Source organism: Python bivittatus, unplaced genomic scaffold, assembly GCF_059951505.1.
Source record: "Python bivittatus isolate LINGU-HERP-01145 unplaced genomic scaffold, Pbiv_v1 ctg000850_np1212, whole genome shotgun sequence".
NCBI classification, from domain to species: Eukaryota; Metazoa; Chordata; class Lepidosauria; order Squamata; family Pythonidae; genus Python; species Python bivittatus.
Genome location: NW_028277112.1, coordinates 7556984 through 7581103, shown reverse-complemented (window position 1 = coordinate 7581103; position 24120 = coordinate 7556984). Strand labels below are relative to the sequence as shown.

At 36.5% G+C, this 24120-nt stretch overlaps 1 protein-coding gene across 11 annotated transcripts in view; it reads left to right on the top strand.

Annotated features, from left to right (window-relative positions):
• The window catches only part of SSBP2 (single stranded DNA binding protein 2), a 163202-nt gene that overhangs the window by 62651 nt on the left and 76431 nt on the right, over positions 1–24120 (top strand). For 9 of the 11 annotated variants that reach the window (XM_007422657.4, XM_025162978.2, XM_007422656.4 and 6 more), the window contains exons 3-4: positions 853–914; positions 3040–3124. In XM_007422657.4, coding sequence (XP_007422719.1) covers positions 853–914; positions 3040–3124 — 147 coding nt within the window. Of the gene's footprint in view, positions 1–852; positions 915–3039; positions 3125–6466; positions 6525–24120 lie in introns of those variants that run through there. The other 2 variants (XM_088130508.1, XM_088130511.1) reach the window with 2 other exon arrangements.

The window sequence follows — 24120 nt, the reverse complement described above, 5'->3', positions numbered from 1 at the left end:
TACTGGTGTGGGGTAAGGATTATACATATGCAGCAGCCACAAAGTTGTTTTCCTTTCACATGTGAAAGAAATGCTGTGTCACTACTAACACAGTCATTGCAGCTTTGAGATGAATGGCTGTCCCAAGTATGGAGTCTCTGTGGCTTAAGAATATTCAAATTTATATCTTATTTTTTAAGTGTAAGGCATGAATAACACAATTAGATGATAGTTTTACTATCCATGGATTATATGCATTGTAGTGCAAACAGACTTCTGCTCATGTAACAGCTTTTCTTACTCTTTATAGTGATAGGTTAAATGTCACTATTATAAAACATAACAATATATTTGAGAATAGTAATGGTAAAGGTGAAATGTTTCTTAAAGTGCAAAAGTTATCCCATATCTAATATTTTCTTTTTCAGAAATGTGAGTTAAAAAACAGAGTATAACACAAGAGGGCAAACGTAATTACAAGAAATGAACAAGTCCAAATCTCTATAAAGAAATACAAAATTAGATTAAGCTGGCTATACTTTCAGGCAGAGTAAAGCAGTTGCCACAACTAGCAGATAAGGAAAAGCACAAGAAGCAATAGCAAGCTGTTGGTGAGGAGAGCTGAGTATGTAATTTGCTCTGCACACTCATACATATTCTCTTTTTCTGTCTCACTCTTACACACAGAGCTAACCTGCTCCCCCGGATATAGCAGACAACACATATTCAGCCTCCAGTTGAAACAGCTTTTTGAAATTGTCTGTGTTGATTTTAAAAGATCCATATCTGAATTGATTTTAGCTAGATGCTATGATTTTTTTCATATGAATCTGTCTGGCCTAAAGAAATAATCATTATTTGCACTGGTTTTAGATAAGATGGGAAAAAAACATCACATTGGGCGAACCCCCAGGATTCTTACACTCTTGGTGGTGGTAAGTATTTCAGGTTTACAAAGATTGTGTTGTTAAAGTATTATACTGTACCTGTACAAAATCTGATTTTTATCAAAGGTAACAAGAAATTTTGCTAATTAGTTGGAAGAAACAGATGTGAGCTGCATTTAATATTGAAATGTCACTTCATTTCCTAGAAAAGTTAAAATTAATCATATAATTATTTCAGTTGAACCTTGCTCATTTTTCTTTCAGAAGGATTGATATTCAAGTTTTCCAGACTTGTGATTTTTTTTCGTTTGGATGTTCCCATATAACTAGAAAGATACACTTAAAATAATTTGATATGACAACTAGTTGTTAAGATTCTACAGAAATGCCAGCATGTATATTGTATGTATATTGTACAATGTATATTGTTATTTTGTGTTAAGCAGGAAATGAAATAGGTTTCTGACTTCAGAGCTCTTTTATATTCAGGGGCCTTTGGAGTGCCATTCCCTGGCTTCAAAATGACAGTTATGACCAGGTGATCAAAGCCCCACCCACTTTATATGCACACAGGTGCATAACACCTATTAAAAAGGATAGGGGCTTTGATTGCCCAGTTATCCCCATCATGTTGAAGCCTGTGAGTGTTGCTGTGGATGCCCCTGGATAACTATTTGTACACAGAGAAGAATTCTGTACACAGGAGCAACAGTGTTAATTTCAGGAAAGGAGAAGATTGTACATGCACATCTTTCTATGTGGCATCTGCCACTGACACAAATGAGAGAATCCTTTGCATAAGAAAAGAATAGGGATGTGCATGTGCCAGAAATTATTTAGAAGATGTTATTCAGGCATCATGCAAGTATAAGTACAACATCTGTATGATACTCATTAAAACAATTCCTGTTTGCTTTTTTTTTCAGGCTTCCATCCCAGTGTGAAAAAATGGTGTGGCTGCTTTAAGAATCATGTTAAGGTTAATGAATGGACTCTTTCAAGCAGCTGCATCTTTTTTCAGATTCATGAAAAAAGAGAAAATGCTTTAATGAGTAGCACAGAGGTGGTATGCTCACACTTGTGCATTCTTCAAAATTGTTTCTAATAATTTGTGAAGCATGCATGGCAGAAACTTTGCTTTGGAACTGCTCCTGCCCCAGCCCTAGTAAGAGTAGCCACCTATTAAAGGGTGGATTTTAATGCTAATATTGATTTACCAGTACCCAGATGTCAACATCAGTCTCTTAAAAATAAATATAATGTATCTATTTAATTTCTATGTTATTAATTGGCTTTAAAAGCATATTATGTTTATTACATAAGGAAAGGATTTAAATTAGTTGTCTTATTTTTTATTAGATAGAAGAAGTCACTTAACTAGGAGACCGCCAGGGAATTCCAGGGTTGTAGGCTAGACTGGGAAGTTGAAAAAAACATCCTAGAAGAAACCAATTCTGTACTGTTGTCAAGAAATCTGCAGGGAAGTGTGAAATTATCAGGAGTAGAGCTCAACTCAGTACCCAGGGTATTTTTACCAATTAGTGCAAAAGAAAACAAAAGTTAGCGATATATTGTATGAGCTTAGATTAGTTAATCATTTTTAAATAGACATATAGTATTTACAATAAATAAATATTTTTAATGTAACAGACTTTTAGCTACCATGTATCTTCAGTGTTCTCTCTTTCCTTTCAGTCCTCTATATAAAAAATGTATAGGAAACTCTCTCCTAGAGCTTCGAATGTAAAATTGTTCATGAGCTTTGCAAAATACTTCAGAAACTTTCTAATGATGTTTTTAGACAAGAATTGCTCATCATAACTGATAAACAGTTCAGGATTAAATATTTGGCATTAAAAAAAAACACCAGAGGCTTTATTTTGTATTCAGATTCTTATCAGCTGCATGGTCCTTGAATTTAAGTTAAACACAAATTAAATTACGGTATTAGGATATTTATCTGTACAGCATCAGTTGTACTGTCAGTTAGGCTATCATTATAATTGTTCTTAGGTATGCATAGTTCCAACAGAATGAGAATGCTGCATAAATTTTGCTTTCAGAGTATGAAGAAAGAGGGTAATAAAGTAGTGATTACTATAATGCATATGAATGCTTGGGATACACCTGAAGAAATATAAATTACAAATTGGACATTCTTTTTTATTTTTAGTGTGTTTTGGGATCTCTATTGCGCAGCCCCGGAAAGACGTGAAACATGTGAACACTCAAGTGAAGCTAAAGCCTTTCATGATTATGTAAGTTTCTAATCATTGATTACATTTTATCTGAGCTTTGTTTGCAAGTGGTAACAGCTACGAATTTGGTAATTTTCAATGTGCAGGAAAAGCTACTGCTTCCAAATTCTTACATTCTCTTGATAGGTAATGGAAATGAAATTTATATTAACCTTGTATGCAATAAAAGAGTCTGTTTTATGTAGGTTAGCAAAGGTTCATCCTTAAGAGACTTCAAGATAACAGCTCTGTGGATAAGGTCAAAGTAGTCAAATCTTCTTCAGTTAAATATGTGTAGTGTTTGTAAGGAAAAATGGAAAAGAGGATGTATAGGTAAGATGATATTAAGGGAACAGCAGACATATTTAAGACTAAAAAGTATTATCCAGTTGTACTATTCACTGCATAACTAATGGGGAAAATGGTTTGAGGAAAATCAAGCTGAAGAAACAAAGTTATGTAGTAATCAGATGGTGTGGTTTTGTAAATAGAAGTGAATTGGAAACAATTAGCAGATATTTGAACACAAATTGATACGAAATCAATGGAAAGGTCTTGCATCTATTTCCTATAGTAAATAGAACTTCAGTATGAGAAATTTCTAATGAATAATGTTGCTTTTGGGTTTAACATGAGATTGTTGAGATATGGCTTTTTGCTTGTCTTGGTAGGATTCTAAAATAGATTGTTGAAAACAAAAATTACCGGGGCATATGTGTTACGTATGATTGCAAGCAAGTATGTTTTGAGTTACATTTATACCTGAAAATAGCATTGTCATGTTTCAATGTCAGTTCAGTGGCAGTCATGTCTAAAAACTCTAAATGTGACTAGGCTTACATTCAGATATTTAATTATATCAGAAGTGAGTAATGTTTTGAGCCAATGGCATTCTTATAAATTTGAGATCTTATCAGGAAAGTTTGGCTATTCAAACAACTACTACCATGATGAGCATGACAAGTCACAAGCAAAAGGCAAACTGATTCTGCTGCTCCCCGTCATCCCACCAGTGGATTTTTCCTTCTTTCTCTTCCAAAGTCAGGTCCACCAGCATCCATTATTTTTATTTTCTAAGAATGCCTGCAGGTCAAACGAGGCATTCCTAGAAATAAAGATAGTATGAAAGGAAGTTTGGTCATCTTATTTCCAGTCTCTGAATTATAGATTTCTAATTAGAGGGTGCCTGTCTTTTAGTTGCAGATTCATAATCAGAGGATTTGTTTAGGAGAAGAACTGGTTAAATGTGTAACTGCAGGGCTAGTTCACATAAATAATTTTCCCAGGTCTTACATTCTCTGTGATTCTTTTCCTGATTCCCATCCCGGTGCTAGCTGTATAAGCATTATTATGAAAGAGTACATTGCGCGGTTGTACCTCTACATTTAAGAAAACAAGGATGTTCAGTATTAGTTTCTTGAAGAAACCATGCTTTTCTAGGAGCTGGTAGCATGTTGGGTAGCTTAATATTTTGATAGAGAAACTGTTCTGAAACATGATGATGTTAATAATAGCATCACAAAAGATCAGCAAGACATCCCAGGAAAAAGATACATAGTAAGTATCCTAATACATTTAGATCTGGGCAAAAAAGATCTTGGAATACATTCAAATTATAAATGATTAGGGTTCTACAGTGCTTCAGATTCAAAAGCACAAATGTGCAGGAGCATAAACATAGCACCTGGCTGCAGCTGCTTAAAGCAGACATGCCTTTTTCTGAGATTTTTCTGAAATACATCCAGAGTGCTGCACAACCCCATAAATCATTATGAGCATCCCCAATCAATACATAGAAATGTTCTCTAACAAATGTGATCCAACTTTTAGAAAGTTGCCCTATATGTACAAATGGGAAAATTCTTTGTCCCACCTTTTCTTGGAGTGGAATGTTCAAAGAAACATTCACAAAATAGTTTTCCTAAAGAGATTTGGAGAGTTCTGTAGAGTTTTGCTTCAATATCTGTTTATTTAATACAGTTTGAGACAGTATTGTGAACTGTAAAAACATGCATATAGGCAATTGAATAGCTATAGCAAATAAACCTCAAAAAACCATGGCAAACATTGCTTCTATTAAAGTACTCAGTGTTTCCCTGTCAGACCAACTGGGCAAGCAAATAATTTCATATAAGAAGCAGATGGACGTGATTCCTTTGTGATTTTTGACATTCCAATTATCCATTAAACTGCTTTCCCCTAACTGATTATCTGATTATATACATACCAAAAGAGAGACATCTGTAACAGATATATAGCAGTATCAGGTACTTTGCAGAAACTAGCAACCACATAATTCTAGGTGATCCTTAGATCCAACTGTTAAAAGCACAGTTGAGCATATGTATTTCAAAAGAAGCCATCACATTTCCCAGGGAAGGGACTCATTCTGCCATAATTTGACCCAACTTTAATTATATAAAGCAAAAAATGGAAAAGGACTTCAGCAAAAATGTATTTCATTAACTGTTAGGATCATTAGCAGGATTAATACAATTCCCTTTATGCTGTTGCTTGATTGGTCTTCCAGATTTTGAGTTACACATTTATATAGAATTTGTATGAATTATTTGTTCAATCGTTTAAATCAACCTGAACTACTGATTGATTGGTTAAGTCAGTCTTGATTATTGCCCAACAGTATTTTAGAAGCTTGAACTAGAAGTTTGCAACTTAAACAAACAAACAAACGAACAAAAAACCAAAGGATAAATGTCCTTGGAATTGTGATACCAAGAGACATAGATTTTAAATTATATAGAAGTTCCAGGTCACTGACCAATCACTGCATCCAACAATGTGTGAAGTCAGATTGTTTGTTGCTGAACCTGTAGCCAGGGCAGCATGGGGATACTGTTAAGATTGGCAACAGCTGGCAACAGCTATAAACCTCTGCAGGGATAAGAAGTTAAAATGGTCTGACCCAGGGGCCTGATGGATCCAATGACTTCCTGAATGTACCTGGGGAATTTCCCACCTCATTTCTCCATGATACTGTTGAAATTCTGGTCTAGGTGATTGACATTATCCATTCTAAGTGCTCTGTTTCCTCTAACAGCTAAATGATCACTTTGGTTTATTAGAGAGTTGAGAGCAATGAAGCAGATACATAAAGAATTGAAACACAAATGAGAAATTCTTGTGATGAGACAAAATGGTGCCTTTTTTAAGGCCCATCTGAAATCCTACTCTGTGGTAGTAGATGCAGCAAAGAGGGATTACTTCTCTGGCTCCCTTGCATCTGCACAGAACAAACCAGCAATGCTTTTCCGTACTGTATGGCATCTCCTCCATCAAGATGTTGGGTTGGGGAGCCTGAACAGTCGGAGGCTCGCTGTGAGCAGTTTTCATTGTTCTTTGCAGACAAAGTCGATCGGATTTGCCTTGACTTGGACTCCAGTGTTTGGACAGGTCATAGGAGGTAAGCTTGGTAATGGTTCATATGGATTCTTTTCATCTTGTAGATCTTGGGGATATGAACAGGATATCTGGAGAGATAAGAGCCAATACCTGCTTACTCAGTCCTTAAATTTTCCTCCTAGCTGATACATTGTCCAAGTTGGACTGACCCTTTGGTTAAGGGAGGTGAGCATTGTCTCTTTGGGCGTAGGATGTATTTCCATCTGCAGTTATAAAATCTTTACTGAAAAAGCCCTCTATTATTCTGGAGAATCTATGTAATTATAGGCTAGTCTCAGATATTTTATTTTGGGGCAAAGTTATTAATAAAATGGTGGCCTCACAGCTTCCAGTGTTTTTTGATAATTTGAATCCCTTTTTCTATGAGTGCTTCATCTTCATGAGTGCTTCATTCACTTAAGACTACTTTGATTGCTGTAGTGATGTCCTGGGCCAGAAACCAGCTGCCTGGCCCTCTGGTTCAGCAACTCAGTTATATATGTATGTAGATTCTACATCTCTTATTTTTTCCTTCTAGCCGATTCAAATCTAGCTTTATGTTTTTCACCTCATACTCTTAAAGGCTGAAGAACCTCTGTATTGATCACCATAGAAATAAACAAAGCATGTAATCTTTCAATGCAGTCTGGCAGGGTTGGGCCTTGGTAGTACTGTTTTGTAATACTTGCAGTCCTTTCCATTGTAATATTGTAATACTAGGGGGCTTCTATTTAGCATCTAGGTTGTTGACCTTTGGTGACCCTTAGGGCTCCGCCTGGTTCCCTGTGCTGTTGAAACTTGGGGAAATCATTCAAAACTTTGAATTGGGGTACCATCAATTTGCTGATGACATTCAGCTTTGCTATTGCTTACTATCTAGTTCCAAGAAAGAAATTAGTATCCTTGAACATGGCCTAATTTTAGTAATGGGCTGGATAGAGAAAAGGAGCTGAAACTAAATCCAAACAAAACTGAGGTACTGTTGGTAAAAAGAAAACTAGATTCAGGGTGAAGCCTAGGTGATTTGGGTAAAGCCTATTCTAGATGCAGTTTCATTTCCCCACAGATAGCAGGTTCATAGTTTGGGAGTACTTTTGATTCCCAGCTGTCACTGGATTTGCAAACAATGGCAATGGCAAACACCACCATTCCTAAGTTGGTCAGATTTGACAACAGTTATCCACATCTGAATTACCATCTTGACTATGCTAAGTGGTCTATCCTTGAAAAGTGTCCAGAATTTTGACTTTGTGCAAAATCCAGTGACTAGGCTTTGAACCAGCAAAGATTGCATGATGTCTGTACCAAAATAGTGCCCGAATGCCAGTCAGGTACTATTTAAGATGTTGATGTTGACCTTTAAAGCCCTAATCAGCTTAGGGCTTGAGTATCCGAGGGGCTGCTTCTCTCATTATGAACCTTCCCAGTTAGTGAGATCAGCAGGGTTGGGGGAGAGTTGTCCCCACTTCATGTATCTGGTATATGGGAGAGGGCCTTCTCCTGGTTGGCTCCCAGGCTATGGAATGTTACCTCCCGGGATATGTATTTAGCACACATTTTACCAGAATTTAGAAAAATGACAAAAACGCATTTCTTTTGCCAAGCTTTTGGCACTATTAATTTATTTTAACTATATTGATTCTGCTTTTGTGTTTTCTATTTTGTATGTTGCTTTATAGTTGTAAGCTTCCATAAGTGCTTACAGGCACGGCCAAAAGTATTGGTACCCCTCCACTTTGCCATGAAGTAAGTTAAAACTGACACAAGTAAACAGCATCCACCATTCTTTATTCCATAGTCCATAGCATTGCTTTTGATATATGACTTCTGGTAAATAATAAAACAAATGAAAATGGAATGGACATAATTATTGGTTTCCCTAATCTAATATTTCGTAGCACACCCTTTTGAGGCAATCAAGCACTTCCTGTAACTTTGAATGAAACTTTTGTACCTCTCAACTGGCACTCTTCTAGAGCAAATTACTCCAGTTGTTTTAGGTTTAATGGGTTCCTTCTCCCAACTGTGAGTTTCAGCTCTTTTCATAGATGTTCTATTGGATTCAGATCAGGACTCATAGTAGGCCATTTCAGAGTAGTCCAGTGTTTGCTTTTCAACCATTCTTGGGTGTGTTTTGGGTTATTGGAGGACCTATGACCTGCAACTGAGACAGAGCTTTCTAACACTGGGCATTATGTTTCGCTCCAAAATGCCTTGATAATCTTCTTATTTCATTGTGCTGTGCACAGATTCAAGGTACCCAGTGCCAGAGGCAGCAAAGCAACCCTATAGTATTATGGAACCTCCTCCATGTTTCACAGTAGGGATGGTATTCTTTTCTTGAAAAACATTGTTTTTTCTTCTGTGAACATAGAGCTGCTGTGACTTATCAAAAAGTTCAGATTTTGTTTCATCTGTCCAAAGGGCATTCTCCCAGAAGGATTGTGGCTTGTCAACAGGTACTTTAGCAAACTCCAGTCTGGCTAGTATTAGCATTTAAATCAAAGAACAGAGCTTACATTAAAAAGAAAACTAGTTGAAGTATTATTGATCAAATCAAATATCTTTATTATGATCTTTGACCATACTTTGTAAAAATAAACAGTACAACAATTTGTTATCAGGGAAAGAAGAAAACAATAAAATGACATAGCTAATTAAAAGTTATGCAGTTGTATAACATGATGAAGATATTTGGCCACCTGGTATGTAAGTGTTGAGTCAGCATCCCTTAAAAAGTAATAAACATAAAATTTAACAGTATGGCTGTCAAATTTAGAGATGAATGGGGAGATCAGAGCACGTCTTGGGGCATCATGAAAAGGACACCGTAAAAGGACATTAGCAAGGATCCACAAGGGCAAAGTCTCTGTAAATATGGAGTCCCATGAAATCTTCCTGCCAGCAGTGCTGAAGGGAAGGCATCAAAGCAGGCTCTGGAGAAGGCCCATCTATCTTTGCTTAGGGTTAGATTGTATAGATACCCCACAGTAGAGGGCTTGCAGCTATATAACATTTGGTGATAGAATTCAGGAGCACTGGTGATCTCATTTTGGTGATCAATGTCCCTAATTCTTTCTTTTGCTATTGATTTGGCCTTTTCCAGGGTTAATTGGCCTAAATATTCTGGAGAGAGACCAAAACTGCAAAGTTCTTCTATGCAAGTACAGATTGCCAGTAAGATTGGTAGCTGTCTGGCAACAGCAGAGGCATCAGGCCAGGAGGGTCAAATGTGATTCTGAATCCTGAGATTAGAATCCTGATCCAGGCCTGGGCCTTAATGCTTGGCACATTAGCTTCAACCCTCAACCATGGGCATTAGGGGTGCTTTTTCGGGTACCGAACGGAGTCCTAAGGAAATTTGACTGAATTGCTTTATAAGCCCTTAAGTTTGTATATAGGCCAAGTTGTATCCCATATAATAGTTGGGCAACTATTTTAGCCATAAACAGTTTGATTGCTGCTGGAATGTAATTTGTACCCTGTTGCTTATAAAATTTAGTTATTGCTTGTGTGCTCTTTTGGGTAGTAGAAGTGGCATAATTTACCTGGGCTATTAATTTCCTGGAGGCCTGAAATACTATGCCCAAGTATTTAAAACATTTGACCTGCTCTAATTCATGGGAATCAATGGTCCACTTGTGCCTTTGTCTTTTGTTGGAGGAAACTAAAACTTTAGATTTATCATAATTGATTATTAATTGTTCCTCATTACAGTAGGATGCCAGGATTCTTAGGGCTCGCTTCATGCCTACAGAAGACAAGGAGAGGAACTGCATCATCAACATAGGGTAGAATTGGGAGGTGTCTGTCGGCTAATTTAGGTGCATGGATATCAGCTCTCTGAAGGGTTTTAATCAGAGAGTTGATATATATGTTAAAAAGCAATGGTGCTAAAATACAACCTTATTTCATCCCCTTGACAGTCTGAATAAAGTCAGAAAGGTCCCCTCCCCAGTTACATCTTACTCTAAGGCCGGTTATATTGTACAGTTTATGAATTAGGAGCAAGAATCTTTTATCTATATAGGATCTGCTCACAATGTCCCAGAGTCTTGCCCTTGAAATATTATCAAAAGCTGCCTTGAAGTCAATAAAGCCTGCATTTAGATTCAAGTCAGAGTGGCTTGGGTATTTGTCTGCCAGATGTTGAAGCACTAGGCAATGGTCTAGAGTAGAATGTCTGGGTTATTGATCAAATCATTGAATTTTATTAACAAAGCAAGGTGAATGAGATGTAATCTTACCACAGCTAAGATATGATTAAACATATCAGTACTAGAGAATCAAGTATATGCTGAACTACTTCTTTCTCCATTGAAATCAATGGGATTTGAAGATTATGCAGTAAGAGTTCAGAGATATCTATTAGGCTGGATGTTTTCTTTTAATTTCTTTAGGGTAACCTTTGCTATTATTACTATTGAGAAATGTCTTATAAAATTATAATATAGTCTCCAAGAATATGAACATGCCGAGGGTTTGCTAGCATATTCTTGAAACTGTCAGTCTTAGTACTGATTGCAGTTCACTGGATGTATATATTTTTCTGCCTTGCATAAATTTGTTTGGACACCTGATGATACTGTGCCTTCTGTTTTTTAACTGTTCATTTCCCCATATTTTGTTAGCTTGGTTATCCTGAATAAATAATCTGCAGTCCCATTTAAGTTAGTACATAATAGTGTTAATCATGGAAAATTAAAAATCTGATTCTGTTCAGATAGTAACATAACTGTTGTAAGAAATATGAGCATGTTAGGTAAAAGTCAAACATCTTGAAAATAAGATACATTATTTGGCAAGTCATCTACGTGGTATTCCAGTTTGAAATAAATGTGGATTAGTTTTTCTCTGTGTGGGTCCCATGCAGTTTTTGTTCATTCTCCTACATCTGACTTTGCATCTATAAGAGCTGGAGACTCCATTGCTTCTCAAGTTTAAGCAACCTCACATATAGACAAATGCTTGCATGTACCACCCCTCTTTTGGAAGAGGTGTTCTATATTTCTCCAGCATTACAAAATCACTCTCTCACATGCCATCTCTTCTGTTCCAGCAAGTGCTGACAATTACAGAGGTGAATTATATCCTTCTCATTCTCAGGAGGTCTCAGGTTTCAGGCTTAGATGTTATTTAAACCTTACTATCCAAATACTTAAATTCAAGAACTAATATACCTCAAATCTTATAACAGGTACTGAATGAAATCCAAGGTCCTGAATAACTTCAGCAGCTGTAATCAACTGTTACTTTCCAGATAGTCACATTAACATAAAATGGAATAGATTACTTTCTTTAAATTCCTCTGTAGAAACACTGTAGGTAACATTCATCAGACCAAGGTATTTAGTACTGAGGATGTGTTTCCTTGATCTAAGCATTCAGGCAGATAGGATTATAAACTGGGAATGGGATGTAATTTTAAAACCTACTGTCAGACCCCTTTCTGCAGTAAAAAAGATAATTACAATATGCAGTTGCCTGTCAGGATGAATCTCCTGGTACATTCTAGTCTTTCTACTTCTTGGACTTTCTCCCTTCAGCCTAGCCCTATGAAAAATAGAAAAGAAAGTGCTTTGGAATTTCCTGCTGAAAATCAGCAATAGAGAACAACAAGCCACGCCAGCCTGAAACACAAGAAGTAGCTGTGTAACCATGCTGTATTGTTCATGGGGAAGTTTTTAATGAGAAATTCTCTAAGTAAGCTGAATCTCTGGATACAAAAAGAAATCTATTGTGGAAAAGGAAATACAGTAAAACAAGGGAAGGCAACAGTCAGATACAGTATTCCAATAAAATCTATGGAGTCAATCTAGCTAAACCAATTATTTATTATCTGCTTGAATAGGATTTGGGAGCTTCAGCATATACTCAGAATTAATTGCAAAGATAATAGTTGAGTACAGTTTGTATGAGCTTCCTGCTTGGATGGTGATAGGTAGGCTGCCCTTGCTGTTGCTGCTGCTTCTTTTCTCCTGAGCACTAGCCTCAATTTTATAAAATACGAAGGATAAGTAAAAGCCAAACTTGTCAGAAGGACAGACTGTTTTGACCAGTCAAGCAAAGTGCTGTCTCAAGTCAGCAAATTAGGAAATTGGTAGCTAAACTGATCTACCTAATAACCCTGTGTTTAAATTGACAAAGGTACATACTAAGTTTCATCAGTTGTATCAATGTATTGAAAAGATTATATGGGAGAGGCTTTGGAAGGAAAGAAAATTGTCTATATTGGCCTCTCAGTATCAATTTATCAGATGCTGTAGATGGCACCATTGTATCATACCAAGAAATTAGAGGTTGTCATAGATGGAGAACAAAAGCGTACCATCCAAAGGAGAAAATATTATAGTAATGGATGAGTACAGCTTTCTCAATTATATTAGATAAGTAGAAGAGGAAGGAAGAGAACCAGCAAAATACATTGCCGCCTACTCCCAAACCCTGAAATTGGTCCAGAAGGATACCATGGTTGATGGTATCAAAGGCCACCAAGAGGTCAAGTAGAGCAAGGATGGATGCACTCTCATCAAGGGTCATGCAGAAGTGAGACTGATGTTGTTTCCATCCCAAAAAAAGGGGAAAGGGGTCCAGATAATCTGCTTTATCCAGGATCCTCTGAAGCTGTTGCGCAACCATCTTTTCAACAATCTTCCCTAAAAAAGGAAAGTTGGATACTGATTTAGATTTTCTAGACGTAACAGGTGTGACCAAAGTACACAAGAAAATTTCCAGAGGAATAAGTCATTAGTTTGCTGTTGCAAAATAATAGAAAGCTTTGGCTATAATGCAGCTTTCTTCAACTTGGGCCTCCTTAGGTGTGTAGACTTCAGTTCCTAGAATTAATTAACTTATTTATTTATTAAATTTATTATTATTTTATTAAATTTATATGCCACCCATATAAATTCCATATTGCCTAAGTTAGGGAAGGAAGTTGCTATGTAGCTTGTGTTAGCTATCATGGTGTTGTTTGTTCCTGACACATAGCTCATGAAACCAAACAGTGGAAGTAACTCTAGGTTTGATTACAAGTGATGCCTTGGAATATAAGATATAAATGCTAAATCAGTTGGAAATAGTAACTGCAGTGATAATTTACATGTAACTGGACAGCTGCCAAAGTCCCAGTGCAGCACATTGGACTTCAAAAGGAAGAATGTGAGGAATTTTGTAAAAAGAAGACTAAAGGAAATTCAGAAGAACTAGATTTTTCCAGAATGGCTTGGGGTTGTTCCAAACCACAAATATAGCAGCTCAGCTGGAATATATATGACATATCTATTAAATCTATATATTCTCAGCATGGTTAATGAGCTATGTTAATTTGTTTGAGAAATTCAGTGTTGGCCAGCTAAAGAGAAGAACTAAGAATAAAAGGCCATAGTAAAAATTTAAGTATATGAAGAGCAGAAAATAACTAGGGAGGTGGTAGCTAGGTGTTAATAAGAAAATTAAAGATGTACTTTGAAAGACTGGGTTAGTTCAAACACTGTACTATTTGCTTACACATTTTCGATAAATTAAATCAATAATTGATGAGGTTCATACAATACAGCAAGTCAAAACTACATAAGCACAGTATGGTTTAATATTATGGCAAGCATTGCTAGATGTTGGCTGGGCTGATGCAATATGGTAAGCCAAGATTATCTTACAATTTTGTGGTTCAGTCCATTGTATTTGTCCAATTATTGTATGCTATAGTTTACAGTTTAGTATGTTGCATGAGCACAGGTATTTGTGTTTTACTCAGTAACCATGGCCTAGCACAGAGGTCAGCAAACTTTGGCCTGTGGGCCAAATTTGGCCTGCCACCTGTTTTTGTATGGCCTGTGAGCTAAGAATGGATGGGCAGATGGATAGCAGATTTGTTATTATTAGATTTATATCCCACCTTTATTTTAATTCAAGGTGGTGTACATAATACTCCCACCTCTAGAGCATTCAGTTAAGATGAATGGGAAAGGATTTAAAATAATTTAGGAACTACTTTATATCATACAGTGGATTGCTAAATTATGAAATCTGCAACAGTAATAATGGAAGTTGATTTGGTTAGCTTTACAAGTGAATTCATGAAGAATTCATGGAGGAAAAAAATATATCAATGCCTGCTTTCTATAGTGGCTCTATATTACCTCTAGTTTCAGAAACAGTGTGAGCAGGAAGGTAATTATTCACTCATTTCATCTTTGTGGACTTCCCATGTTGATACAGAATTCAGAACTAGATAGATCTTTGGTCTAATCCTCATGGCACTTTGGTTTTAATTCCTGTTTTCCTTGCTTCACCTTCTTTTGGATATGTTTTTACTGTTCTATGTAAAAAGCTGATGTATCTATTATAACCAAATATAGAAACTGTAAAATACATGTGGGTCTATAATAAATGTGATGTTTAGTCTTGCTTTACTCTTTATTAGATATTTACAGTAAAAGTCCTATAAACATTATTACATAGATTTTGAAAACTATATAAATACAAGTAGTCCTCGTTTAACAACCACAATTGGGACCGGAATTTGCATCGCTAAGCGATGCGGTTGTAAAACAAGATGTCACATGACCGCTTCACTTAGTGACCACACTCCTGGTTGCTATCATTAACCAAGAATCATGGGTTATTAAGTGGAGGGAGTCCCAGGTAAGAAGCATGGGAGGTGCCACAGGGGAGTTGGGGAGGCCCGATGCAGGCAGCTCATGAGTTGGGGGCTGCTGCAGTACAGCGCAAAGCTGCCACACCCCAGGAAACCTCAGCCGCCCCAGCCTGGCCCAGCAGCATTTACAACTGCAGGCATGCTGCAGCTCCCTCCACCTGCCTGTCTCCCCCCCATCTATGCCCTTTTGGCTGCCCTACACAGCAGCAGCACCAGGGCTAGGGCTGAAGTAGAGGTCCAGGGCCTTCAGTGGTCTCAACCAGCTACCACTGCTCCCAGGCCTCTACTTCAGCCCCAGCACCGCAGCTGCCACTGAGAAATGCCACCTCAAGCCCCACATCATAGCCAGCCACTCCAGCACCATTGCGCAAAGCCCCAATTGCCCCTGCTGCCCTGCGCTCCAAGTGCTGTGCCATGCCCAGCTGACCGTCACCGTTTTCCTCCTGTTGCTGACGAGGTGCACCCAGCCTGACCCTACTGTATGTGAGACAGCTGCTGGCTGCGCCAGGACCTTTCCCCAAGGCTGCTTGCACCATTCTCCAAGCTGCTTGCACCATTCCTTCTCCAAATCGTGTGCCCTATTCCCGTGATCTTTTGGAAACCTTCTGATTTTCCCCAGGTCTCACAAGAACGAGTGCAATATTTGGAGAAGGAATGGGGTGTGTGATTTGGAGAATGAAGTCTTCTCAAATCACTGCAAGAAGTTGAGGCCTGGGGGCAGTGGTAGCTGCCTGAGACTACTGAAGGCCCTGGGCCTCTACTTCAGACCCAGCGCTGCCGCTGAGTACCGCTGTGCAGACTGGCCAAAAGGGCATAGATGGGGAGACATAGGTGGGTGGGTGGGAGCTGCATTGCCCCTGCAGTCGTAAGTGCGGGTGGGCTGCCAAGTGCCTGAATTTTGATTATGTGACCATAGGGGTGCTGCAGCAGCCATAACTTCGGGCACAGGTTGTAAGTCCATTTTTTTCAGCACCATCCTCATTTCAAATGGTTGCTGAATGAATGGTTGTTAAGCAAGGGCTACCTATATATACATTTATTATATAAATAAGAGTTTTTAATATTCCCTTGCATGCTACAGTGAAAGCATTTCAATATCTAATAGTTTGTTTCCTGGTGTGAATTAGAATTGAGAACATGATCCAGATAATTGACCATACATTTTATCTACCTAGGGATTCTTTTGCTACTAGATCTGTAATTCAGTGTGGCTCCTAATCATTTTTTGATGATGTTCTTTCACAAGATAAATCCATTCTTCATCACTAGAACAGTCATTCTTAATATTTTATGAATCAAATAGAAGTAAGTGTTCTGCAAACTTAATGGTTTTTCCTTTTGTCTTGCCTCTCTTGCTATTCTTCTGATGGATTTTAACTTCCTCTCTTTTCCATTCCTCTTATTTGACAGTCTTTAAGCATTCCTTTGAATATGTCTCTAGCATTATTGTAAAAATATGCTAAGTAAAATATCCAATTATTATTGATTTGGATAGTGGGTAGGAGAGTTTGGCCCTAAAGGCTAATAAATTGGAACTTAAGAGTGGAAGCTTCTCTAATTTAACAAATTCCATTACCAGTCTTGTAAAAGCTCACACTGTATTAAAGTCAACCCTAAGCCAGAGCAAAGCTCTGGATTTAAATATTTATTATAACTATTGCCTACCACTCCTTCCTGGCCAAAGGGTGTTCATGTGGTTATAAACACATAACTTTTTAAGTTAAAGTACTTAATTTTTAAACAAATAATACATAATTGGGACAATTAAAAAGATTTGAAATTGTTCCTGATGGATTAAGATAGTTGGATTATACGTTTATTCTTCTTGGTTTTTAATTTATACTTAATTTTATTTGATTACAGGTAATCCCCAGGTTAAGAATACCTGGGATACAGATGGCCCATAATTAAGAACAGAGTCTATTGTAGCAAAATTTGAGTTTAGTACACAATGATTCGAGTTAAATACACAGTGGTTCAAGTTCATTACACAATACTACTTATACAGTGTTATACAATAATACTGTTTCAGTTTACATACAAATTCAACTTAAGGGACAGATCTTGGGAACAGAACTTGTTCTTAAACTGAGGACTACCTGTATTTAGAAAAAAAATCAGAGTATCTTATTGAGCTGTATCCCCCCTCCCCCCAAAACAGTGCTTTTTTAAAAGCATTTACAAATAATGACAGGTATTAGATGCTGTGGTTGCTATCTTGGCAAATCAAAACTATACAGCTTTCTTTCTTTCTAAGAATAGAAACCAATAATATTCAAAAATGTATAGATTGAACCATGTGAATCTGTCAGGCAGTAGTACCCCTATCAAGATGTAAAGGGAAAGGGAAGGCAACTGTATACAATTCAATAGAACATATTGAGAGTGGGCAGAAAGTAGATTATAATTTCTGGGTAGTATGCAGGAAATTGACAAGGATTTTGGACTCCCAATTGTTTTAATAAAAGCAGTAGAATTATACAGCTAAAATCAAGCACACTTGAGGTAGCTATTCCAGAGAGCAATTACTCCATAATGTTGCTGAGATGGGTCAGCGCAGATGGAGTACTGTTTCTAGTAATAATGAAGGATTTTATGTTTTATGGACATAGGGAGCATGTGAAATCAGCTGTTGCAAAAGAAAAAGAAAAAAGAAAGAAAGCTAGCAGTGGAGTCTTCTGCAGAAGGCATGAGAGTTGCATTTTATATTTAAGGTAGTTAAAGCTAGGCTCAAAATGTTTAAAACGTATATCTATGATTATGGGTTCAGCAAGTGGCAACAGCTGGCTAACGTTGCCTGGACATGGAAGCTTAAGCAGGTTTGCTCCTGATTACGTAATGGATAGAGAACACCAGAAATGCTGGGGCTGTAGATTTCACAGGGAAGTTGAAATAGAAGGTCAAGAGGAAATTATTTCCATGCTGTTTTCAAGCAAACTGCATGGATCTTTCCTAACTCACTAGTAGTCAAGTTTGACTTGAAGGAGACTTTACTTTTTATATGTATTTTATATTAGTCTCTCTTTAACGGATCTCAGAATTCTTATGATCTCATCTGATTTCACTAGTTTTCCAGTATTAAATATAGTGAATTGTGAATGCCTTAGAAAAATAACAGCCTTTATATTTTGTTACCTATAACTAAAATATGTATCATTTTTATTGAAGATACTGAAGTTAGTTTGTGCCTCAAAAAATAGCTTCTTTTTCTGACTCTTCAGAATCACTACTTTAATAACTCGCCAGACATTCAGAGCCATTAGAATCAACGTATTATTGCATATGTTTGATGAACCATGGAATTAGTTCAGCGTTCATTTCTACTTACTTGGTTTTTGAATGTATGCTGTTGGGACCTAAACTCAGTGGTCAATATTTTTTGTTCTAGTTGCTCATCAGTTTTTTATTTAATATTATTCAAAAGTTTTTTCAATTGCACCAACTGCGTTTGTTATAGGAGGCAGAAAGAGTTCCCATATTAGAAACACCATTTTCTTATCCTATTTGAACATATTAAATCATTACAGTTTTTTGGATGCTTTGGCTTTGCTCATTCAAATAACACTACTCAAGGTAAGCTTATTTTCAGTGGTGTTCAGAAAATTATCCTACTTCTGGAAATCAACTAAAGGTTTTTGTATAACAAGTAGGGTTATGCAGTGCTTCAAACTGAAAATGAAACTCAGAGTACATGAGAGTGAGCATAGTACCTGTTGGCAGGTTAGAAGTCAGAGTAAATTTAACTGAACTATGGATAATGTCTGAATACAGGTAGTCCTCGCTTAATGACCATTCGTTTAATGACAGTTCAAAGTCATGAAGGCCTCGGAAAAAGTGTTTAGCAACCTGTACTCACGCTTAATGACCATTGCAAACTCTCACACCACCCCCTGCGGTCACATGATCACTATTTGTGACCTTTTATGATGGTCGTAAAATGAATCACTGTAGTCATTAAGTGAATCATGTGGTCATTAAGCAAATTATATGGTCGTTAAGTGAATTCTGTCAAAAAACGTCCATTAGGGAAGCAACCACATGATTCGCTTAATGACCATCATAAAAAGTCCATTAGGGAAGCAACCACATGATTCGCTTAATGACTATCTTAAAATCAGGTCCAGTCATGTGGTGACTCGCTTAATGACCACCCTGCCTGCCAACCACTTTTACAACCCCTATTGTCATTAAGCAAGGACTACTTGTAATTGTACCATTTGAACTTTTAGTGGTAAACTGGACTTGTTATCTATATGTTACTATTATGTAAGCTATCTTTTGTATGATAGCTAGAATTTAGTTTATAACTATGTCTTGTTAACTAAAGGCTACCATATTATAGAGCAAGATTGAATTGGCAAGCAAACCTATAATTAGAGCTGACGGTTAGAGCTTTTGCTGATGGTTCTGAAACAATTATTCAGGATTCATTTACTGTATTTCTATTCTGCAGTGCTCATCGTAAATAAGAGCTATGCAACTTTAAAACCAGTGATAGATATCAAATGAAAAGTGTGCTCAAGAATTCCATGGAAAAAAAATAAAGTAATGGGCTGTTCATTCTGCACATGTTCTCTGTTTATTCCACCAATGTTTAGCTAGATAATAATTAATATAGTTGGATAAATGGAATTGTTTTACTGTCTATCAGGTGAGGCGAGCAGTTTGAGTGATAATCTGAGGACTCTTCTAGGAGATAGAAGGATGCTCTAGAACAAGGGAAAGGTTTTGCTCAGAAAGCATGATATGCATTGAAAACCTTCAGCAAAAATGAGCATCTCTGGACCAGTATTTTTTATTTAAGCTGCTTAAATAAGTCACGCTTATGTTTATGTTGTTCTCTGTTCCCTGTTATAGTTCTCGTCTTTGTTATAGAACCACAATTTAGTATTAAAACATTAACGTTCATAATTCTTGAAGCAGTACCATTTTATCTTCAGTGGAGTTTAAATGGAAAAAAATGGACCAATGTACTTGACTCCCAGTTACTGCTACATAACTACTGGGTTTACCCAATATATGTAATTCTGGTATTGAAGTGCCAAAGTCATTGAATTACAAACAGTATTTTTTACCCAAAAAAAAGTCCATAGGTAAGACTGGCCATGTTTTGTACATTGTAGTAATGCAATTTCTGTGTCTTTAATATTATGCCAAGTGTTCTATGAATGCAGGCAGCATCATGCACTAACTGAGACTGGAACTTGCTTTGACTACTTTTGCATTTAGAAGTTGTGAAAGTTAAACAATATTGGCTCTCAAAAAGTAACACTGTTTAGTTTGAATAACAAAGCAGTCAAAATTAAAATATATTCAAAATTGCACAAACATTAAAGCACTATGGTGCTGTTGAAAGTGGTTATCTGGTTAATGCTGAGGTGCCTTACCTGAATTTGGGCAGCATAAAGTTTACATGATTCCTAAAATATAGATTTTACTTATTTAAGTAACTAAAAGCATTTATTTACTTACATTGTAAGTAACGAGTTACTTATGTTTACAAAAGTTATGGATCAGTAAAATATAAATACGTAATATCAACATTTTTTAAAAATTATCTTTATGCAGAAAAGGTAAAAGCATCAAAATGGAAAGAACTTAGGATAATATCACTGTAAGAGTAATCTAAAATCACAAAACAAGCAATTACAATTTCCAGACTAAATATTGATTACTATACTACCTTGCTATTTATTATTTACAAATATACTTTCCAAGTATTTAACCTATCATCTTCCATTAACTTCTAAACAAAGGAAGGCCTAAGAGCTTCTAAACATAGTTTTCTAATGTTGGGAATTCTGTATGTCTCTAGTCAACACGTGGTACATTTGTATACCCATACAGTACCTTTCCACCCCCATACTGCTGCCTCCAGCTTTAATTATACTTAGCAATCTATGGTATAGTGTTTTAAGTATTTATACTTTGGATTCTGAAACCTTTTCATGACACAGCAAGAGCCTCCTTAAATCATGAAGCAAATTATTTGAGCCTTCATAATTATAATTTAAAAAAATATATACACACACTGTATTCTAGGCACAGATCCCGGTACACAACAGAAAAGAACGGTAAGAGTATTCTGTAATAATGGTCTCAGAATAGCAAAAGCTCTCCCAAAATAAAATTAAAGAGCTCCTTGGATTTAAGAGAAATTTTATTTGGATTATATCTCAATAGGGGATATATATGAAAACCTTAAGCTTATTTCCCACATGTAAATATTGTCTTGCAATCTGGCTTTGATTTAACATTTTTCAACATGGGGTCTGTATTAGAAAACATGCCTCAAACAAATAGTTGGTGATATGGTATTTTTAAATTCTTGTATGAGTTTTTCATTTCTCTCCTGTTTTCTTTCTTGAAAAATAACTATTTGGTCTTGTTCCTTAGAGAGCTGTTTTATAGAAAATACACTGAAAAATATTAAACATGTCTTTAAGATAGTCTTGATCCAGTGATTTTTTCTCCAAAATTATTGAAACTGAGAGTAATTAGAAGTTATATTAAGCAGTGATCACTGAGCCAATCATCAGTTATCCTAAATTAGATTTTACTTTCAATATTTCTCTCCCCCCAAACAACTTTGTAACATTTAGCCTAATTTACATACTATTGAGTTTGTATCAGTGTGTGAAATAATTGTTAATTGTATTTGGAAGAACTTCAAGCTGATACAGAGGGCAAGTATTCTACAAATGTGCATTTGGAATATTTTGGTCTTACAAACTTTATATATGAAGCAGCAATTGCATTTCTGTAAAAGCTATGCTAATGGGCAGCCTACTTAAAAAAACCTAAACTTCTTTGTCTTATATTCATTGTTCAGTTTGTTTCTTTTTTCTTTGTAATTTATAATACTATTAATAATTAGTTAATAATATGTTATTCAAATTAGTTAATAATACGTTATTCAAATTAGTAGAAGCAATATGTTTATTGCTAATAATGTAAGGTTTACCCCATTCGTCTCAGAGAAATTCTCGTGACACGTGTGTTCAGCAAAGAAGTTTACTCAAGCATAACGTAAGTACAGATAAAGCCAGGGTTGGCTTGGCATAGCTTACATGGTATTTTATAGCTTCCCCGTTCCTGCGCTTTACCTGTTGCTTAGTTACAGATTACCCGCAGTAATCCCCCCTCGCCCAAATGGCAGATTCAGTCTGGTGCTTTTGTCTTTCTGATTGCAGTCTATGGGTTGTGCTGTTGTTGTCTTTGTTGTGTTTGCCTGTTTGCATGCAAAGCCGGGAGTTCTCGATCGCTCGCTCGTTGATTGCTTCGCTTCCGAGCCTCTGCGCTTCCTTTGTTTGCAGCACCCAAGGGAAGCCGCGCTGATACAAAGTATCCGCTTGCGGTTTGAGCCACTGTCCATAATCAGTTCGCGGCTTCACTTCCCCTTTTTCTCTGCTAGTGCCTGGGCGGTGAAATTGACTCTGCGAAGCTGAGCAGCGCGTTTGCCCTGCCGTTCCATGCCGGCTGAATCTGACAAATAACATATTGTTTAATAAAATATATTGCTTCTACTAATTTGAAAAACTTTAAATAATTCTAGGTCTTATATCTTTTATTTGAGTACCAAATTTGACTAAACTCAGACCTATTAGATTAGAAGTCAACCAAAAATAAGGTCGGGGTTTTTTTTCTGATATATCCATGCCCAAGGTTTGCCAATTTATACCAGTTATAGATTAAAAATAAAAATGAAAGATTTCAAACTATGCCAGTAGTCAAATCCTGCTGCCACAAAGATTATCTAGCTAACCCCAGATTTGTTGATTTTACCTTATACTCATTTGTGGCAGATAAATGTCCTCACAAGGTAGCTACAAGATGGTTGGATTGTATTGCCCAGATCTCTTGATAGCTAAGTTCAAACAACATCATACATTTGTTAAGTTTGTGCAAACCTGACCATTCTTTTTAGCAAACTGATTGTAAATCATGGTTTCCAATTTATGATTATGTGTGAGTCCAATAATTGTGAATTGTGGCTTTGTTTGATGTATGAACCATGCCATTGAATGGTACTTTTTGCAGTGTTTTTAAATGTGTGAGCTAGTTATTTGATGGTTATGACAGCTGATTCTAAAAGGAAGCCTCTCACAACATGGGAAACATGGTATTTTCCTGGTAAAGATGTGATGTAATTTAGGACAATAGTTTTCAACATTGCATATCTTACATCTTAGTTGTCATTGTTTCAAAAAACCCAAGATCCTTTTTTCAAGAACATTTATTTGTCTACCGGAGAGCTGAAGGGCCTGGATCATGAAGGAGATGGGCTTGCCTTGGTGTTCAAGTTCTGGACAGAGAAGTGCTTTGCATAATCATTCAGGAAGGGCATCTGGAGAAAGCAGTGGTTAGTCTAGGCTACACTATTGGGTGGTGAATTGCTCCTTGATGTTGTTGGGCTTTTGGTTAAGCAGCACTATGAAACTGTTGCACTGGGCAATTGAAAGCACAGAATATAATACATTGTGACAGAACATTATTGCATTATTCTTCTTTGTTAACTTCTTGTTGAACCAATGCAATATAGTAGAATATGGAGCAGTTAATCAAGTTGCTGTTTAATTGCAAAACTATTTGTATTTCTTTTAACAAGTTATTATCTTTTTTCTGCCATCTTACATAGCTCATGCAAGAAGAAAATTGCAGGGAATTTTTTTTTTCCTGAACACCACAGAGGAAAATCAAGTATGCTCTCTTAGAGACAAGTTTCAGAGACATTGATTTTGAGTGAAAACATCTTAAACTGTTTGCATTCTAAATGGCTGGAACTGCATCTTCCTCTATGGATCACGTTGAACCTGTATTTCTGTAGAAACGTTTAACCCTGATTCTGTATAATAGAGTTTATATTTATGTTAATTTAGGTTTATAATTATGATTATTCTAGTAATTTGTTATTTTAGCATGAGTTATATAACAGGGCAATCTAAATACAATTTGGATT